The sequence below is a fragment of the Emericellopsis atlantica genome (genome assembly GCF_019669845.1).
Source record: "Emericellopsis atlantica unplaced genomic scaffold F5Z01scaffold_1, whole genome shotgun sequence".
In the NCBI taxonomy this organism is placed as follows: Eukaryota; Fungi; Ascomycota; class Sordariomycetes; order Hypocreales; family Bionectriaceae; genus Emericellopsis; species Emericellopsis atlantica.
In genome coordinates this window covers 1386063-1403336 of record NW_025764703.1, presented here as the reverse complement: position 1 = coordinate 1403336, position 17274 = coordinate 1386063, and the positions used below count along the sequence as shown (strand labels likewise).

The 17274-nt window shown below is 55.3% G+C and overlaps 6 protein-coding genes across 6 annotated transcripts; 2 read left to right on the top strand and 4 right to left on the bottom strand.

Annotated features, from left to right (window-relative positions):
- The first annotated feature begins 7 nt into the window (after nt 1-7).
- F5Z01DRAFT_642753 (peroxisome targeting signal type 2 receptor) lies at nt 8-1449 on the top strand. The gene is made up of 3 exons (XM_046262666.1): nt 8-329; nt 388-613; nt 670-1449. The coding sequence occupies exons 1-3, from the start codon at nt 157-159 to the stop codon at nt 1321-1323; spliced, it is 1053 nt and encodes a 350-aa protein (XP_046123203.1). The 5' UTR covers nt 8-156; the 3' UTR covers nt 1324-1449.
- Nucleotides 1450-1695: 246 nt separating this feature from the next.
- Nucleotides 1696-3750, bottom strand: F5Z01DRAFT_614472 (ATP-dependent RNA helicase mss116; the record flags this gene model as incomplete). Its single annotated transcript, XM_046260817.1, has 2 exons — nt 1696-3313; nt 3371-3750. 2 exons carry the CDS (start codon nt 3748-3750, stop codon nt 1696-1698), a joined length of 1998 nt encoding a protein of 665 aa, XP_046123202.1.
- A 21-nt stretch (nt 3751-3771) lies between these two features.
- On the bottom strand, nt 3772-5073 carry F5Z01DRAFT_685417 (uncharacterized protein; the record flags this gene model as incomplete). The annotated part of the gene is made up of 2 exons (XM_046265962.1): nt 3772-4723; nt 4763-5073. The coding sequence occupies 2 exons, from the start codon at nt 5071-5073 to the stop codon at nt 4090-4092; spliced, it is 945 nt and encodes a 314-aa protein (XP_046123201.1). The 3' UTR covers nt 3772-4089.
- A 702-nt stretch (nt 5074-5775) lies between these two features.
- Nucleotides 5776-9741, bottom strand: F5Z01DRAFT_669994 (inner centromere protein; the record flags this gene model as incomplete). Its single annotated transcript, XM_046264500.1, has 4 exons — nt 5776-6411; nt 6477-9371; nt 9420-9510; nt 9569-9741. 4 exons carry the CDS (start codon nt 9739-9741, stop codon nt 5776-5778), a joined length of 3795 nt encoding a protein of 1264 aa, XP_046123200.1.
- Nucleotides 9742-10103: 362 nt separating this feature from the next.
- On the top strand, nt 10104-14018 carry F5Z01DRAFT_33986 (condensin complex component SMC2). Its single transcript, XM_046259201.1, has 5 exons — nt 10104-10207; nt 10259-10299; nt 10352-10472; nt 10525-13613; nt 13669-14018. Exons 1-5 carry the CDS (start codon nt 10181-10183, stop codon nt 13931-13933), a joined length of 3543 nt encoding a protein of 1180 aa, XP_046123199.1. The 5' UTR covers nt 10104-10180; the 3' UTR covers nt 13934-14018.
- F5Z01DRAFT_33971 (uncharacterized protein) lies at nt 13924-15910 on the bottom strand. Its single transcript, XM_046259200.1, has 5 exons — nt 15769-15910; nt 14695-15718; nt 14538-14646; nt 14390-14489; nt 13924-14344 (listed from the first exon to the last, which is right to left on the bottom strand). The coding sequence occupies exons 2-5, from the start codon at nt 15478-15480 to the stop codon at nt 14107-14109; spliced, it is 1233 nt and encodes a 410-aa protein (XP_046123198.1). The 5' UTR covers nt 15481-15718; nt 15769-15910; the 3' UTR covers nt 13924-14106.
- Between the last annotated feature and the right edge of the window lie 1364 nt (nt 15911-17274).

Genomic DNA, 17274 nt, shown 5'->3' with positions numbered 1-17274 from the left:
TGACGTAGGCGGGCCGAGGCACATGCTGGCTATTCATCCCACTGCTACCATCAACTGCTGCCATCAACATCAATCATGTCCATAGCGCCGCGATACCACCAATTATAAGAATACGATTCTCAATGCGCCGGAGGGTCCTCGCACGCCACTGCCTCCATGGCCGCCATGCTTGAGTTCCGAACGCAAGGCTACAACCCCTACGCCGTCAAGTACTCGCCCTACTACGACTCCCGCATCGCTGTCGCATCGTCCGCCAACTTTGGCATCGTCGGCAATGGACGGGTATACTCCCTGGGCTTGTCGGCGCAAGGCATCCAGGTCGAGAAGACGTGGGTCGCACCCCGTCGCTTCCCGAGTATGGAACTCCAGCTGATCGATCACGCGCAGCTTTGATACCAACGACGCCCTATACGACCTGGCATGGTCCGAGATCAACGAGAACCAGCTCGTCACGGCCTGCGGCGATGGCTCGCTCAAGCTGTTTGATCTGGGCGTCGATGACTTCCCGGTCATGAACTTTCACGAACATAAGCGCGAAACGTTCTCTGTCGCTTGGAACCCCGTGACCAAGGACACGTTCATCTCAAGCTCGTGGGATGGCACCGTCAAGATTGTACGTCGCCCCCCTGTCATCGGCCGACTTGCGCAAAGAAGCTAACACCAGGACAGTGGTCTCCCACGCGCAACCATTCCATCAAGACGCTGCCCATCGGCAATTGCACCTACAGCACCGCATTCTGCCCCTCGAACCCGGCCTTGATATCGGCCGTCTCGTCCGACTCGCATCTCCGCATCTTCGACCTGCGCACGCCGTCCTCGGCAAAGTACCATCTCGTATCGACGGTGCCTGTGCACGCCGCGCCGGCCGGACCTTCAGCCCAGGGACCTTCAGCCCAGGCAGCCCCGGCCGAGGTGCTCACGCATGACTGGAACAAGTATAACGATACTGTGATAGCAACAGGCGGCGTCGATAGGATCTTGCGCACTTTCGATATCCGCAGTCCAACGGCCGGTCCACTGTCGTTGATGCAGGGCCACGAGTACGCCGTGCGACGGCTTGCGTGGAGCCCGCACGCCAGGGATGTCTTGATCAGTGCCAGCTACGACATGACGGTGCGGCTATGGCATGACAATGCGGGACCGCCGCAGGACTTGGCCCTGGGCCCGCGACTCGGGCAGCAGATGGGCGTCATGAACCGGCATACAGAGTTTGTGACGGGCGTGGACTGGTGCCTCTTTGGCATGGGAGGCTGGGTGGCTTCCGTCGGGTGGGATGAGCGAGTGCTTCTGTGGGACTCCAACATGCTGATGTCTGGGAGATGAAGGCGGAAAAAGATAAGATACCACGCATGCATGGCACGAGGAAGGCGAAATAAGAACTGGATCCAAAGGGCGTTTGCGAGGCATGGCATGATAGGAACATCAGTATAGATAAGCTCGCCGTGCTCTGGTTTGGATGAATAAAACATTGATGCATTAAGAAATCTAGATCGTGGAGATGTGCCACGCAGGCAAAATTGCCTCCCTGAGAAAATGGTTACGCCGTCCCTATATTGTACACACAACCGACTCCCAAAAAGGCCATACTTTTACACTGCCGCCAAGTCATCAGACATGCCAATATGCAATAACAACACAGGTAGAGATACAGGATGGGAAATGCGAGACTGGGTGTCCAGTCGCTTGCGCCAACATTTACCATTGGCCTCCGGAGCCGCCGTCACGACCGCCATCGCGACCGCCTCCGAAGCCACGGCCGCCGCCGTCACGACCACCGCGGCCTCCTCGGCTGAAGCCACCGCCGAAGCCGCCGCCACGACGGCCACCGTCATCATCACGGCGGCCCTCGAAGCTGCGGCTGAAGTTGTCGCCACCGCGGCCACCTCGGCTGAAGCCACCACGACCGCCGCGTCCGCCACGGTCATCGCGGTCCGAGTGCATACGCTCGCCAACGTTGATGAAGCCGCTCCGGTGGTCAAGGCCAATGTTGCGCACCAGCGACGGCGACAGGGGCGGGGTCTCGGACCAGCCCCAGCCACGGGTCACCCAGTAGTGCAGATCCTCGGCCAGCTCCTGCTTCCGCGAGGCGGTGCCGAACGAGGAGCTGTAGGCGGACGACAGCAGGGACTTGGGCACCATCTGGACAATGTCCTTGAACTCCTGAAAGTGCTTGGGCAGCTCGCCCTCGGCAATGTCGGCCTCGGCGCTCTCGAGCGACTGGTCCTGCTTCAGCGGCAGGCCGTTGAGGAGCTTCCGCGCGGCGTTGACCTCGAGCGGCGTCAGGATGAGCCAGCCCTCACCCTCCTTGTTCTGGCGACCGGTGCGGCCGAGACGGTGGATGTAGGATTCGCGGTCGCGGGGCGAGTCGATCTGGATGACGTGCGTCACGTTGGGGAAGTCCATGCCACGGGCAGTGACGTCGGACGAGAAGAGGACGCCGGACCTGCAGCGGCGGAACATGTCGGCCGCGCGGGTGCGCTGCATCTGCCCAAGTTTCGAGTGGATGGAAAACGTGCTCATGGCGGTCATGCGCTCCTTCCGGCGCTGGAAGCCGACCTCGCCGGCCAGCTCGGTCAACGAGGTGGTGTTAAAGTACACAATGGCCTTGAAGGGCTTGCGCTCCGGGTCGGCCTCGGCCGCCTCGTACTCGCGCTCCATCAGCTCGAAGAGGGTGGGGAAGACGTTGGCCCACGAGGAGACGGGCACCACCTTCTGGGGCACCTTGTCGTGGGTCAGGGACTCGTTCTCGGGGATGGTCTGGACGAACTCAAAGTCGTCGGCGCGGACCATGGTGCGAGCCAGGCGGATGACATTGTCCGGGATGGTGGCGGAGACGAGCATGGTCTGGCGGACCTTCTCCTCGACGCTGGGGAGCATGGAGATGATGTCGTTCAGCTCCTTCTCAAAGCCAACGTCCAGCATGCGGTCCGCCTCGTCGAGGACCAGCGCAGCCAGCTTGGGCGCGTCGATGCCGGACGAGGTGTCGGAGAGGAGATCGTTGAGACGGCCTGGGGTGGCCACGAGGAGATGGCAGCCCTCGCGCTGGACCTGGCGGAGCATGCCCACCTTGTTGGTGCCTCCCACGGCGGTCTGCACCACAAGGCCAGTGTGCTTCACGAGGGCCTTGGCCTCCTGGGCAATCTGCTCCGCGAGTTCGCGCGTAGGGGACATGATGATGCCTCGGATGTCGTCGGAACGGGCGTGGCGGCTAGCCGAGCGGGTCGCGAGCGAAGGGTCCTCGTCGAGCATTCTCTGGAGCAGGGGCAGAAGGAAGGCAATAGTCTTTCCTGTACCGGTCTTGGCTTGGGCAACACTGAAAAAGGGAGCGTCAGTTACAGGGTCTTCTGGCTTCGTGGGACGTGGTACTCACATATCTGTGCCCTTGAGCGCAGGGTTGATGGTCTTGGCTTGGACGGGAGTCATCGTCTCGTAGCGGAAGCCTTTGGTGAGGGCGGTGATCAGGTTCGGGTGCACGTTGAGCTTGTCCAAGTCGGCGAATCGTACAACCTGGCCATCATCGGCGGCGGGCGCTTCTGTTTCGGCGGCGGCAGCAGCCTCTGCTGTTTCTGTGCTGTAGGAGCGCCCAAAGGTGGCGACATTCTTGAGGTTGAGGGGGAGGACGAGTCTCGATGAGATGGTGAGGTTGTTATTCCGCGCAACGGTCATGGCGAGTCTGGGTCTCGCCAGTGTCGGTATCGAGCTCATGGAGCCCGCCGTCCTGGCGCAGCGCCTGACGGTTTGTCTGAACATGATGGCGGTTTTTTTCGGTTGTCCAAGATATGATGAAAAGTTCGTCAAGATTCGTATCACTGCGCAATGAAGATCAAAGGGGTATGATGGCGAGACAAGACACGAAATGATGAAAGATCGAGAAGGACAGGATCAGGATGCTCGTACGTAGTGAGGAAGATGCGGCGCGCCATGAATTTTTTCGCCGTCGCGGGAGATAGGAGAGACCCTTTTTCTGACGTTGCCTCATCGGGACTAGACTCAATGCGGCTCCACTGTTTTGAGGCTGCACGAGATCCGCGCTATCACGTGATACTTCATCGTGGAATGCTTCCAGTCATTATTTCATCAAGTATCTCTCTACTTTATCTCCTTCTCTCGCCTCTTAGTAGTGTCCTCATCCCTCGCGACAGAGTCTTGCAATCTCGCCACCATTATGCCTTCTCCTATTCCGTCCGAGATTCCTCGTGTGACCTCGTCAACAGCCCATGCAAACGTGCCCGGGACGCCTTCTCCCAGCTTCCCCTCGTTGCTACTCAGTGCAATCTCGGCCACTCGACCAAACTGTCGCCCAGCCGCATTGAAGCAGTCCATGCTGTGCCCAATGATCCTCTCCGAGATCTTGTATCGGCGCTCGACGCCCGCCGCTGACTTGAGAATGACAATCAAGTAGGGCAGCAAAAAGCGCATGAGGAGAAAGAGGTTGAGGACCGCCACTTGCACCAGTCTGTGCACAATGGACTTTGCTTGCCCCGAGCTCGCAGTGGGTGTCATGGTTCCAGGCCGACCTGATCTGCTCAACGCCAGCTCTCGAGGTAAAAGATGAACGGGAGCCGCTGACCAGATCTGATCTGCCTCGCTCATGTCCAGGTCTGCCGGTAGACTGCGCAACAGATAGGTGAGGCTGTCTACGTAGGCCTTTCTCTCAAAGGTACCATCGTTGCCGTCTTTACTGGCATCCGCGGCAATCGTGAGCAAACCAAGACCTAGCTCACTGTCAGTTCACCAGCTTGCCTCGCTTGAAAATTTGTACTCGCCTTGCTGGGCCACCTTCCAATTGATGCCCGAGGTGGACTGCTGCTTGCCCTCTTCTGTCAGAGATGTCCGCACATCCCATGCCAATGTCGATGTGACCGTCGCCTGTGACACATCGTCCCGCACGTCATCCTCAGAGGCAGTCTCGTAGTCACTGCTGGCCGCTGTGGAGGCGGTGGACGGTTGAGCGGGCTGCATAGGAGACAAGTTGGCGTCCTTCATCGCGCCCAGGCTGCCCAGGCTGACTGAGCGTCGAAAATGCCGAAAGGGGCCCATGGGGGCTTGCAACGAGACGGGCAGTAGACCCATGATTGTCGACATGCGGATTTTTATTTTTTTTTTCTCGCTTTGTGTATCTCAAGTTGCTGCGTGTAAAACTGCGCTCTGCGTCCAGATAGAAGTTGGTTGATGCGTGCGTACGGAGTGGTGGTGAACAGTCTACGGCAAGAACCCGCGATAGATCGAGCACCGATAAATTCATCAACTCGAAACTGTCGCACAACACACGTGCGCTCGTACACGCGCCTACGTACCGGCCTCAATTTGTTGGGAGTCCAGTCTTTGCTGAGATCAAACCTGACGCCGGGTGCCAGGAACACTGAGGGCAGAGGGCCTTGACATGTGAAAAAGTATCCACACAAGTGGCGGCGGCGACGGCGCCTACACCAGCGCCAGCGACTTTTTCTGCCATTATGCTACCTGGTATCTCTTATCTCGCATAAACAGCCTTTTGCCCAGGCGAGGTGCTATCATTTCACCTCACGGAGGCGTTTTCACGCCGATAAAGCAAAGCGGGGTGGGTGGTAGCAAGCGTGGCATGGCATGGCATGGCATGACCGGAACTGGGCACATGAATTGAACAACTCGAAAATACACGCTCCATGTCAGTGTGCTAGACCAGCCTAAGTAATCGTTGGAACGCCACGGTCGTACCAGAATGCATCGCCTGGACCCTTTCCCAAGAAACAATAAACTCCTGCACATTCTCAAGCTCCATGTGTGCTTATGCTTTCAGACCACATCCTTGCTGAGCTCATACGACCAGCCACCGTCTCGTCGAATCTTATCTCGAGCTGCCAGATCTTTCCTTATATCGTCTTCCGTCAGACGATCCAAGCCGCTCCAATTGGCGCTGGACGTTCTCGCCCTGAACTTGTGCCACCTGTCCTTGCTCTTGTTGAACACCTCTTCCATATTCAAGGGAGCGGGCGGACCAAAGATCTGTGATGGGTCGACCGTTTCTTGTCGTAGCAGAGCACCTCGGAGGTTGGGCGAGTCTGCCCAGTCTGCCATCATCGTGTTGCGCGCCTCGTCCTCGCTCTCGTCCTCGTCATCCGTATTGATCTCTGGCAGCTCGATTGCTTCGCCATTCTGGAAACGAGGCGACGACTTTTGCGCTGGTTTGACCCCGGACTTGGCAATGTACGAGCCCGAAGCGTGGCTCGGCGTCTTGTGAGATGGACCAGCCGGGTTGGCATTCGGAGCAAAGGGTATCGCTCCTTTGGATATCTGGGCCATGTCTCGCGGGTGCGCGAGTTTCGCTTGACCGTGGTGCTGAGAAGTAACGGTCGCCTTGAACAAGTCTCGTGCCGGTCCAGATTGGTTGCTCGTATAGCTGGTCTGGAAAGCTGACTTCTTGGACATATCCTGTTGCGAGTTGAATTAGCACTTGAAGGCAAAAGGCATGTAAACATGAAGACGGCTACACTTACCATCTTAAGCCCCGCTGAAGGCCGCACTGGAGGCCCCCTGATGTTAGGCAGTGGTTCATTGTCGAGTTCGTCGTGGTCTTGGCTCGTCCGGCGACGCTTCGCCTCCTTCATCTGGTAGCTCTGGCCACCTCTGGAGGGGGGTCTCCTAGCTTGGTTCTGTGCGTCATCGTTGGGACCCATGGTTCGCTTCAAGCCTGGCTTCGCCGCTGGTGCTGTGGACATGGGTCGGCCGATTTCCGATCCCATCCGTGAAGGCGGACGCGAGGGCTGGCCAGCCACCACTGATCGATCCTGAGAAAGGTGGCCGTGGCTAGGCGGCCCGTTGGGCTGCGACCGTACCGCTGGTGGCGGCGCTCTGGTCTGCTTAGCCTTCTCGATCATGGCCTGTCTGTGGGCGCTCTGCTTGGCCTCCGCGTGCGCAGCAGCTTGTTCTCGGCTCTTCTGCTTCTGTCGCTCGGCTTCTTGTCGGCGCTGCTCTTGCTTGCGCTGCTCCTCCAGCGCAATGGCCCTCTTCCGCTCTACCTCGGCCTTGGCCTCACGGCGACGCTGGGCTTCTCTCTCATCTTGCTCCTTCTTCTTCGCTGCGAGATCTAGCGCCTTAGGCCTGGGGGCGGACGACGCACCCTTCAGGTTCTGCACGGAAGTCTGACGTTGCAATGATGCCTTGCTTGCCTTGCTGCCGAGCTGGGTCGTGACGGGCGTCTCCGGAACAGCAATTGAACTCTGGGCAGTGGCCTGGTACAGTGGTTGTTGCGAGCCGGTGTTTACGCGAATGACAGTCGGAGCTTGCTTTGGCTTTGGTTGTGCATCTCTCGTGGGTTTCGTTGGCCTCTTGATCTCCTTTCTTGCAATCTGGCTGGGGGCGGCGGTCTTGGTTGACGAAGCTGGCGGCGCTGCAGGTGCAGCATCAGCCATATCAATGTCGTGATCATCTGGCAGGTCTGACATCTCTACAGGTCGCTGGGCTTTGCGAGGGCTGCTTCTCGTTGCTTTTGAGGATTCCTTGGCAGCAGTTGGTGGTGGCAGCTGCTGCTCCTTTTGCTGCTCCATGGATATCACTCTCTCCTGCTCTTTGCTGAAGACGCGAGCTTTTACCCTCTCCTTCTCCCTTGCCTTCTCGAGCTTCAGTTCCTGTTCCTCCATACGCTTAGTTTCCTTCTCAACACGCTTCTCCTCCTTTTCGCGCTCAGTTGATGCTCGCGTGCGTCGTGCCACGGGTGCACCTTTGCCAACATCCTCTGAATCACCCTGGTTCTTTGATGCCAACGACAAAGTCGAGGCGGAGGCACCAGCATGGGCGGCTAATCGAGTAGTGGAAGGGGAGAGCATCGACGTTTTGCTCTCGGCACTCAAAGCTGCGCTGCTCGCAAGTAGGCCCCTCGAGCTCTTCAAGATGGAAGAGAGCTTGTTCTTGACCTGCTTCAGCGGGCTATCCCGGAATCCACGCGAAGGTGTTTTCGCTGGGCTCTTGGACCCAGAGGGATCCATGATAGACGCATTGGAAATCGATGTCGCTTTCGTCAGCGGCAGTGTCTGCTCAGCAATGTCCGGCGCAATCATTGGGGCTACTGAGACGGACGCAGACTTGCCATGTCCAAGGCCAGTCGCGGGCTTCCGCTGGGGCGATACTGCTCGTTCCTCTTGCTCTGTAGTCGACGGCGCAAGCATCGCGCCACCAACATAATCCGCATCGTGGATACCTTCCATGACATCTGCTGTGTGGCTCTTTGGCAAAGCCGGTCTAGGACTTTGCGTTTGCTCAGCAACTGCCGCAGCTGTTGGTGGAGGCTGGCTGACCCAATCGTCTTCCTCCTCGTCCTCGTCCTCTGGGAAAGCTCCCGGAGTCGTCGTTGCGGGTTCTTTTGTCTTGGGAGATGGTGACTTGGGCCCTTCGACTGGTGGGGGACCTGTGACATCGGGAACTTGGACCGAATGAACAGACTTGGAAGGTCTTGGCTGTGATTTACCCAACCGGTTGATCTGATCCTGCAGTCTCTGCGTATAGGTCTTGTTGTGATTCAAGACTGTCGATGGTTTGTCTGCACTGCCTTGATCGTCAATCTCCATGGGTTCCCGATGATCCCCAACTTCTTCGGTTCCGCTCTGTGTGTGATGGCCCGCGGTCTTGTCGTCCGCCTGGCGACCAAAGTGGCTCCTTCTGTTGTGGTCGAGATGGCTCAATCTTGAAGTCCTTGCACCGGTGGCTTTACCGCCGGTCATGGGCTCTCGCGCCGGCAAAGATGCGAAGTGAATGCTGCTCTTCCGCACGACAGGTTGAAGAGGACTTGAAGCATCGGATTTTGATTGCGCATCGTCTGAGGCGAAGGGAGAGTCAATCTCTTCCTCGCCATGTTCTGAAGGTTCCTTGGTAGGAAATTGCGGTGAGGAAGTGCTTTCAGGTACTGAGGGTGCGTCTGGCGCGACGTCCTCTGCAGGCCCCCTTGCATCACCAGATTCCACCATGGCTACTGCATGTCGCGAAGATGGCTCACGAGCTACTGCATCCGCCGCAGCACCCGCGCTCTGCGCATCTCCCGCGGCGTCCGTAGGTTGTGTTGGCAAATTGTTGTGAATCACTATTGGCCCATTGCTTTGCCTGACTGAATGTACACCGGTTGATCCTGGTAGCTCAGGCGACGAGAACTGGGTTGCGGCAAGTTCATCATCTCCCGCAAATGAGCCCACATAAGTCGCTTGGCTCCCAAAATATCCGGAATCCTGGCTTGGGCCACCGGTAGGTTTCGCGATCGGATCCTTCGCCACTACAGCTTTTACAGGGCTCGGTGATGCGCTTTCTATGGCCGCCGTGGTTTTCGGGGATTGCATGCGGCTCAGTTCCTGGGCGAATCGGTTCGTCGATCCGTTCGGAGTGGATGCGAAGACATCGGAAAGTGGCTGAAGAATGTCAGCCATTGTGAGATCATCCAGCACCAGGCGACTCACTTGACGCGCCTCTGAAGCAATGGGCTTGCGTGCTGTCCTCGGAGTCTTGCCTCGAAGCTTTCCGGGAGTCTTGAAGGTCTCTGCGATGTTGCTGGAACTGGTCAGTTCAAGTTCGCGTCCAGTGGTGTGGTTGTGCCTGCACTACTCACAGCTGATTCTCGTCGAATATTCCTGCCATGTGCTCATTGAGCCAGTCCAGCTCATTTCGGGCGGAGAAAGAGAATTCCTCAACCTCGGATTCGACAATTTGCTTCGCACAGGATCGTTCCTCAGCGACCCAGGCGGTCGATCCGACCTGGAGTCGCGGTCCACGCATGGCCATGGCGGGGATATCGCCGGACAAAGACGAAGTCCTAGAACGAAGGGCCGTTGTTGTCGTCAAGTGTTGATCATAGGCGCAGTCGAGAAGTGCCTTGCTAAAAACGAGCGTGTCGGGAAGAATTATGGGCGTGCACAGGAAGATGATGTGGTGAAGCACGCCAGGTCGTCTGTAAACCGTTGTTTTGATCGAGGCTCAATCGGGTTAGCGCACTTGGAGCTATGAGCCTGCTCCTCTGACGTGGAATCGAGACGCGTCGCAAGGGCGAGTGGATACCACGAGCGCCCTGCACGTGCTGATAAGGCTATCAGATAGTAAACATCCCGCTTTCTTGTTTACGATGGGGAAGTCGGGGTCGCGCGCGTGTCGAACATCCTCGTCGCAGTCGTGAGACGTATTCCAAACTATTCTTCACGGCGTTTTGGACGCTGGAGACGACAAAATGAGGGTTATTGAGGTCATCATCGACGTATGTTAACGCAAATCACGCCGTGTGAACATTTGCTCACCGTTTAAACAGGGCTTCAAGTCGTACCAGACGCGAACGGTCATATCGGGCTGGTGAGCGAACACCATGACCACAGAAGTAATGGATGAATGCTCATTAGTTTAGGGACGAAAGTTTCAACTCGATCACTGGTCTCAATGGCAGTGGAAAGTCGAACATTCTCGACGCCATTTGTTTCGTCCTTGGCATTACGAACATGTCAACTGTTCGAGCGCAAAACCTTCAAGTACGGAGAAATAATAGCGCATTGCAGAATAAGAGGCTCTAATGTCTTGCAGGATCTGATCTACAAGCGCGGACAGGCTGGAGTCCAAAAGGCCAGTGTCACGATCGTTTTCGACAACCGAGACAAGAAGAAGTCGCCTATAGGATTCGAAGAATATGCATCCATCAGCGTGACCCGACAGATTGTGCTCAATGGGTCCAACAAATACCTTATCAATGGTCACCGCGCGCAACAACAGACGGTGCAGAATCTGTTCCAATCTGTGCAACTCAACATCAACAACCCAAACTTCCTGATTATGCAGGGTCGCATCACAAAGGTCTTGAATATGAAGGCTGTCGAGATCCTGGCCATGATTGAAGAAGCAGCTGGCACGAGAATGTTCGAGGACAGAAGGGACAAGGCCTTGAAGACCATGGCAAAGAAGGAGTTGAAGTTGCAAGAGCTGCGAGAACTCTTGAAGGACGAGATTGAACCCAAACTAGAGAAGCTGCGCACCGAAAAGCGCGCATTCCTCGACTTCCAGCAGACGCAGAATGATCTGGAACGCCTAACTCGGGTCGTGGTCGCTTTCGACTACCTGAAATGTCAGGAAAAGCTTACCCAGTCAGCGGCAGATCTTGAAGGGAAACGGCAGCGACACAAAGAGCTTGAAGATTCGTGCTCCAGGATGAAGAGCGAGATTGTTCATTTGGAGGAGGACCTTAAGCGAGTGCGGGCGCAACGGGACAAGGAGATGAAGAAGGGCGGTAGAGCGCAAGCTCTCGAGGAAGCCGCGAAGAAGCACTCGAATGAGTTGGTCCGCCTTGCCACTGTCATGGATCTGAAGAACTCAAGCATGTCTGAGGAGGAGGACAAGAAGACCGCGATAGAAAAGTCGGTCAGCGAGCTGGAGACATCTCTCCAGGAGAAGACCAAGACTTTTGAAACGGTAAAGGCGAGGTATGACGCTGCTAAAGAGGGCCTGGAAAAGCAATCCAAGGAGGCAGAAACCAAGGAAGAATTGCTGCAGACCTTGCAGACTGGCGTTGCATCTAAAGACGGTCAAGAGAATGGCTACCAAGGACAGCTACAAGATGCTCGCAACCGAGCGACAACTGCGGCAACCGAGCAGGAGCAAGCAAAGATCCGCATTACCCATCTTCAAGGCCGTGTCAAAGAGGAAGAGCCGCGAGCGCAAAAGGCCAAAGAGCAGAACGCAGATCTCCTCCGAGACCTCGACTCAATGAAGTCCCAGGCACAGAAGCTTGAGAAGGAGCTCCAACGTCTCGGGTTTGAACCAGGACGGGAAGAAGCAATGTACAATGAGGAATCAAGACTACAGCAGACCATCCGCACTCTGCGGCAGGAGTCGGACAAACTGAAGCGCTCAGTAGCCAACATCGATTTCAACTATACTGACCCAGTACCGAAATTCGACAGGTCCAAGGTGAAAGGCTTGGTTGCGCAGCTCTTCACTCTCGACAAGGAACACTCGAATGCTGGTACGGCCTTGGAAATCTGTGCAGGTGGCCGATTGTACAACGTCGTTGTCGACACCGAGGTCACCAGTACTCAGCTTCTGCAAAAGGGAAAACTGAGAAAGCGCGTCACCATCATTCCTCTGAACAAAATTGCTGCCTTCAAAGCCTCGGCGCAGACAATAGCGAACGCTCAAAATCTTGCGCCTGGAAAGGTCGATCTCGCTTTATCCCTCATTGGATATGACGAGGAGGTCTCGGCGGCCATGGAATATGTTTTTGGCAATACGCTCGTGTGCGCGGATGCCGAAACAGCCAGGCGTGTCACGTTCGACCCCAATGTCCGGATGCGCAGTATTACCCTCGAGGGAGATGCGTACGACCCGTCCGGAACCTTGTCCGGCGGCAGCGCCCCTAACTCGAGCGGAGTGCTTCTCACCTTGCAGAAACTCAACAGCCTGATGCGCCAGCTTCAGGAGTCTGAAGTTGCCCTGCGCGAATTGCAGAAGCAGATGGCGGCGGAGAAGTCCAAGCTTGACCAGGCTCGCCAGACAAAGCAGGAGCTTGACTTGAAATCCCATGAGATCAAGCTGGCTGAGGAGCAAATCAGTGGTAATTCCTCATCGTCCATCATCCAAGAGGTGGAAACGATGAAAGCCACCATTGTCGAACTCAAAGAGGGCATAACCGAAGCCAAGGCTCGCCAAGCTGAAGCGAATGCTGACGTGAAGCGAATCGAGAAAGACATGAAGGACTTTGACAATAACAAGGATGCGAAGCTGGTTGAACTCGAAAAGTCTCTCTTGCAACTCCGCGCTGAGTTGACGAAAAACACGAGCGCGCTAAAGGTCGTCCAGAAGGAGCTCCAGAATGCACAATTGGACTCTGAGCAGGTCGGCGCCGAGCTTTCGGCTGCTCGGGAGCAGATGTCTGAGGTCGAGGTCGCCATCAAAGCACAACAGCAGGACATTGAAGGTCTTGCGAATCAGCAGACCGAGCTCAAAGAGACGCATGATGAGGTACAAGCCCAGCTCGACGACGAGCGCGCCAAGTTGCATCAGTACGATAGCGAGCTTCGCGATCTCGAGGAGGCTACACGAAGCAAGAACGCCCGCATCACTGAAGAAGGCCTCGAGATGCAGAGACTTGGCCACCAGGTGGACAAGTTTCACAAGGAACAGCAAGGCGCAGCAGAGAATGTAGCCCGACTCGAGGGTGATCACGAATGGATCGAGGATGAGAAGGACAAGTTTGGAAGAAGCGGGACTGCGTACGACTTCAAGGGTCAGAACATTGCCGAGTGCAAGTCGACGCTCAAAAACTTGACGGAACGCTTCCATGGCATGAAAAAGAAGATCAACCCAAAGGTCATGAACATGATCGATAGCGTTGAGAAGAAGGAGGTCTCGCTCAAGAACATGATCAAAACTGTCATCCGAGACAAGAGCAAGATCGAGGAGACCATCATCAGTCTGGACGACTACAAGAAGAAGGCACTGCAAGAGACGTGGGAGAAGGTCAATGGCGACTTTGGTCAGATCTTCTCCGAGCTACTCCCAGGTGGCAGCTTTGCCAAGCTCGATCCACCTGAGGGCAAGACAATCAGCGATGGCCTTGAGGTCAAGGTGTGCCTGGGCAAGGTCTGGAAGCAGAGTCTCACCGAACTCAGCGGTGGTCAACGGTATGACTCCCCATCAACATTGCTCGGAGGAATTGGCATGACTAACGAAACGCAGCTCACTTGTTGCCCTCTCACTTATCATGGCACTGTTGCAATTCAAGCCGGCGCCCATGTACATTCTCGATGAGGTCGATGCCGCCTTGGATTTATCACACACGCAGAACATTGGCCGCTTAATCAAGACCAGGTTCAAGGGATCGCAATTCATCGTCGTCAGTCTGAAGGATGGCATGTTCCAAAATGCGAACCGCATCTTCCGCACGCGCTTCAGCGAGGGTACAAGTCACGTCCAGGCCTTGACGCCGGCCGACTTGCGATAAGGGGCCGAGTGATGAGAGACGGAATGACCATGAGACATGAGGGAATGTATCTTAATATATGGGGGCAGCATGGAGCGTAGCGGGCTTGCTTTTTGGAGGATTAGGGGTTGGTCAACTTGCTTTTGGACTGTAGTTGTCTCAATGTGGCTTCGTTTCTGGTCGTCTGCCCATGCCTATATGGGTATGTAAAAGTGATCACCAGTGCTCAGAGGGACTACCTCCATGCCGACGTGCACCGTCGACTCAAGGTCCCGTGGTTGACGAGACTCGGGAAACAGGGGACATAGCTGCATCCCTAAACAGCCATATTTGGGCGATCCTTTGTCGACGTCTCGAAACTTTCGCAGTGATCGATCGGGTTCGTTGCGGTGACGGGTCCCATTGTCCTGGTCGACATTGGGCATTTTACACCTGGGTTATTAGCCAGCATCACAAAGCAGCTATTCTCACACGCACCGGACAGTACGGCAAGACACATGGAACTGAGCATTGTCGGCCGCAGAACCAAATCGTACAGATGTCCACTGCTCTTCCTCATAAGGCTTGCCCCCCGACACTAGCAGAAAGTTAGGCTCCTGTTTGCACAGGAATATAGTTCACTTACTGATCATGTTGGACCGGAATCGTCGAGGGTCAAGCGAGTCGAACGTGTCGTCGTCAATCTTGGACTCAAGGTCCTGGACACTGTCCAAGCTAAGGAGATGGAGAGGATACTTGTGGGTGTCAACATCGTCTGCCAAATTGGTAGATTCCTGACCTACTGCATCATGGAAGTCAACAATCGGCTGATACCCCACGTCTTCCTTCCTCGGCGCACATCTGAATACTTCTCTCTGGTTTGAGGGGTCCGCCCTGAAGAGACCAAGGCGGGTTTTCATACCGAGATACTTCTCCAGCTCAGGTGGCACCGCTGCGATCATGTTCAGTGCGGTGGTCACTTCGTTCCAGATCTTGACGTCTTCAAACTTGTACGCCTTGGCCTCAATGTCCGCCTTGGAGGGGAAATCAAGGGGCAGAGTGAATACCTTCTCGTGCGTCCCCCCATTCACCGCATCCATGATGCGCTGCCGCCATCCCGATGAGCCCTTCTCCTTCCAAGGGAACTTGACGACAATCACGCCGGAGCCATCGGCAGAATTGGGCAGCCACACCCCGACTGACACGTTGGTCAAGAGAGGTGCCTCTCTCTGCGTCAGAAACCGCCACGTCGTCTCGTCGCCGCGTAGCTGCGCAAAGGTGAACAGCCTGTCGAACTCGAGGCCCGTGGGGAGAACGCGACTTTTGGCCAGCTCAATACCGCGACATGACTTGAGGGGATAGATCCAAAGACTCCGCAGGGTGATCTTGCTGCTGTCCGATGGAGACTTCTTCTGGGGGGTCAGGTTGGTCTGTGAAGGCAACAGGCCGAGCCTAGTGTGTGTCTTGATGAGGGAGTTCGGTAACGCGTCGAGGGGCGTGAAGTAGACGTTGAGCAAGATTGTGAGAACAATTAGCGCCAAGGCGGTGGGAACCTCCCATGGCGCAAGGTCTTGCCAGAGCGACACCATGATCCTTGCGCGGCGGAAGAGCGGTAACTGTGGCGATGATCAGTGGTATCTGGGATGACCCATCTGTCGACAAGAGCATAAGATCACAACTTGCTCAGCGCTTTTGTCAACATGAGAATTTCGGCCCGTGCAACCCACAATTCCCGTTCTTGGGCCAGCATCACCGCTACTCAATCACGGTATGTGCTGGTTTGAATAAGCGATTAGGTATCGTAAAGGGCGATGATGAACCGAATTTCTATTTTATCTGTTCAAGGGGCGTTTGGATGTAACACAGAGTATCCATACCTCTATTGCAATCGCGCCTGGGCTCATGGCTGGCCTACCATCAATTGATACGAAGTTCTCGCCAAGCTAGCGAGACTACAATCACGGTAAGAAGAAGATGCCCGTAGCACCCACACCATTATTATTTATTGAATATATGATTCAAAGAGCAGCAACAGTCGGTCACTATAGCATTTTTCCACGCGTCCGCCCTGCCTGATGTGTTGATTTGATCGCTCCAGGGTAGGCTCATGTAGTTGTCGCGTATGCATGGCTCAAGGACGAAGCACGAACCCATGTCCACTCCATGCTGTGGGGATCAGGGACTGGAGCTCGCCCGACGGGGGGGGGGGGGAGGACATGTGATCCCAGTGTACTCATGATATTAAATGTCTTAGTCTGGATTGGCACTGATTCTAGATGCTGGAGGTACCAAGGATGCAAAGATTCTTGGGCGCCTGTGGCACAGAGGGCAAGTAACATTGAACATTATGCATATCCTCAAACACCAAGGACAGACCATGTCATTAATAAATCCAGGGATGTGCCCGGGAAGTAGAGTTGCCGACGGGGCCCCAACGGAAGTTGATTCCGAAAAAGCGTACGGAGTGGTCCTGACTCTTTCCGACGTGATAAACCAACAAGCCTCATTCATTCCAACCTGCAATTGAAGTCGGCATTGTACCCAAACCCAAGGCTCTCTTCTCTCGGCCCATTTAGGTGGGCTAGGACTGGACCGGTAATGATCACGATTCCGGCAGAGGATTGGGATTGAGCGTCTGGTTGTAATTACATCATGGCGTACAAACAGAGCTCGTTGCTCATGGACAAGAGCTTTCCGACGGATCTATTATGACGCGGAAGAATCATCGCTCTGGAGATCACACCAAGTTGAAAATGTCGCTATCTGCGAGTTTGACCCATCATTGCGTGGACACAGCGGATAATCATGTATGTACGTCGGCCTTTCTTCGCGGCATGTGCAGACCGGATCGAAGCCCGGTTTGCGCGAGGCCAAAAACTGTACGTACGTACGTAAAAGTTATAAATGACGACCAATGTGATGTACCGAATATCTGGTATGTTGGTGGTTAGTATGCACCTTCATGTATTATGTCAATTGAGGACTGGATTCGAAGGCACAACTATATTAGCACGCAATGGAGGTCGTCTAGCTAACAGAATGGTATTTAGGTTGATTGATCTCGCAACAGACGGCGATAATCTCTTCTTTCAGGCCGTGCTAAGCCCGTCAAATGGCCGGGTCCAGTCCTCGTGAGGTAGTGACATTCATCGTCCACATTGACATTCTAACATTCGGACCCCAGTCAGTCAACCAGCAACTGCCAACAAGAGAGGCTTCGAGCACCAATCAGTAAGGTTGGTAGTTTACACGCTGGATCCATCTGTCTCTTGGCAGACATCACGCTAGATACCGAAATTAATCAATGCCCGCCCTGTTTATGGAGAGAAGTGGTATGCTAAATGAAAAAAAAAAAAACCAGACCCTGACTCCAGCATCACATC

Bases quoted from the DNA above. Each gene is read 5' to 3' on its own strand.
- F5Z01DRAFT_642753 (XM_046262666.1), top strand. From the start codon at position 157: ATGGCCGCCATGCTTGAGTTCCGAACGCAAGGCTACAACCCCTACGCC. The intron at 330-387 runs GTGGGTCGCACC...GATCACGCGCAG, and splicing joins GGCATCCAGGTCGAGAAGAC to CTTTGATACCAACGACGCCC. The intron at 614-669 runs GTACGTCGCCCC...ACACCAGGACAG, and splicing joins GGGATGGCACCGTCAAGATT to TGGTCTCCCACGCGCAACCA.
- F5Z01DRAFT_33986 (XM_046259201.1), top strand. From the start codon at position 10,181: ATGAGGGTTATTGAGGTCATCATCGAC. The intron at 10,208-10,258 runs GTATGTTAACGC...CCGTTTAAACAG, and splicing joins TTATTGAGGTCATCATCGAC to GGCTTCAAGTCGTACCAGAC. The intron at 13,614-13,668 runs GTATGACTCCCC...AACGAAACGCAG, and splicing joins GAACTCAGCGGTGGTCAACG to CTCACTTGTTGCCCTCTCAC.
- F5Z01DRAFT_33971 (XM_046259200.1), bottom strand. From the start codon at position 15,480: ATGGTGTCGCTCTGGCAAGACCTTGCGCCATGGGAGGTTCCCACCGCC. The intron at 14,647-14,694 runs GTAGGTCAGGAA...GACACCCACAAG, and splicing joins TTGTTGACTTCCATGATGCA to TATCCTCTCCATCTCCTTAG. The intron at 14,490-14,537 runs GTAAGTGAACTA...ACTTTCTGCTAG, and splicing joins ATTCCGGTCCAACATGATCA to TGTCGGGGGGCAAGCCTTAT.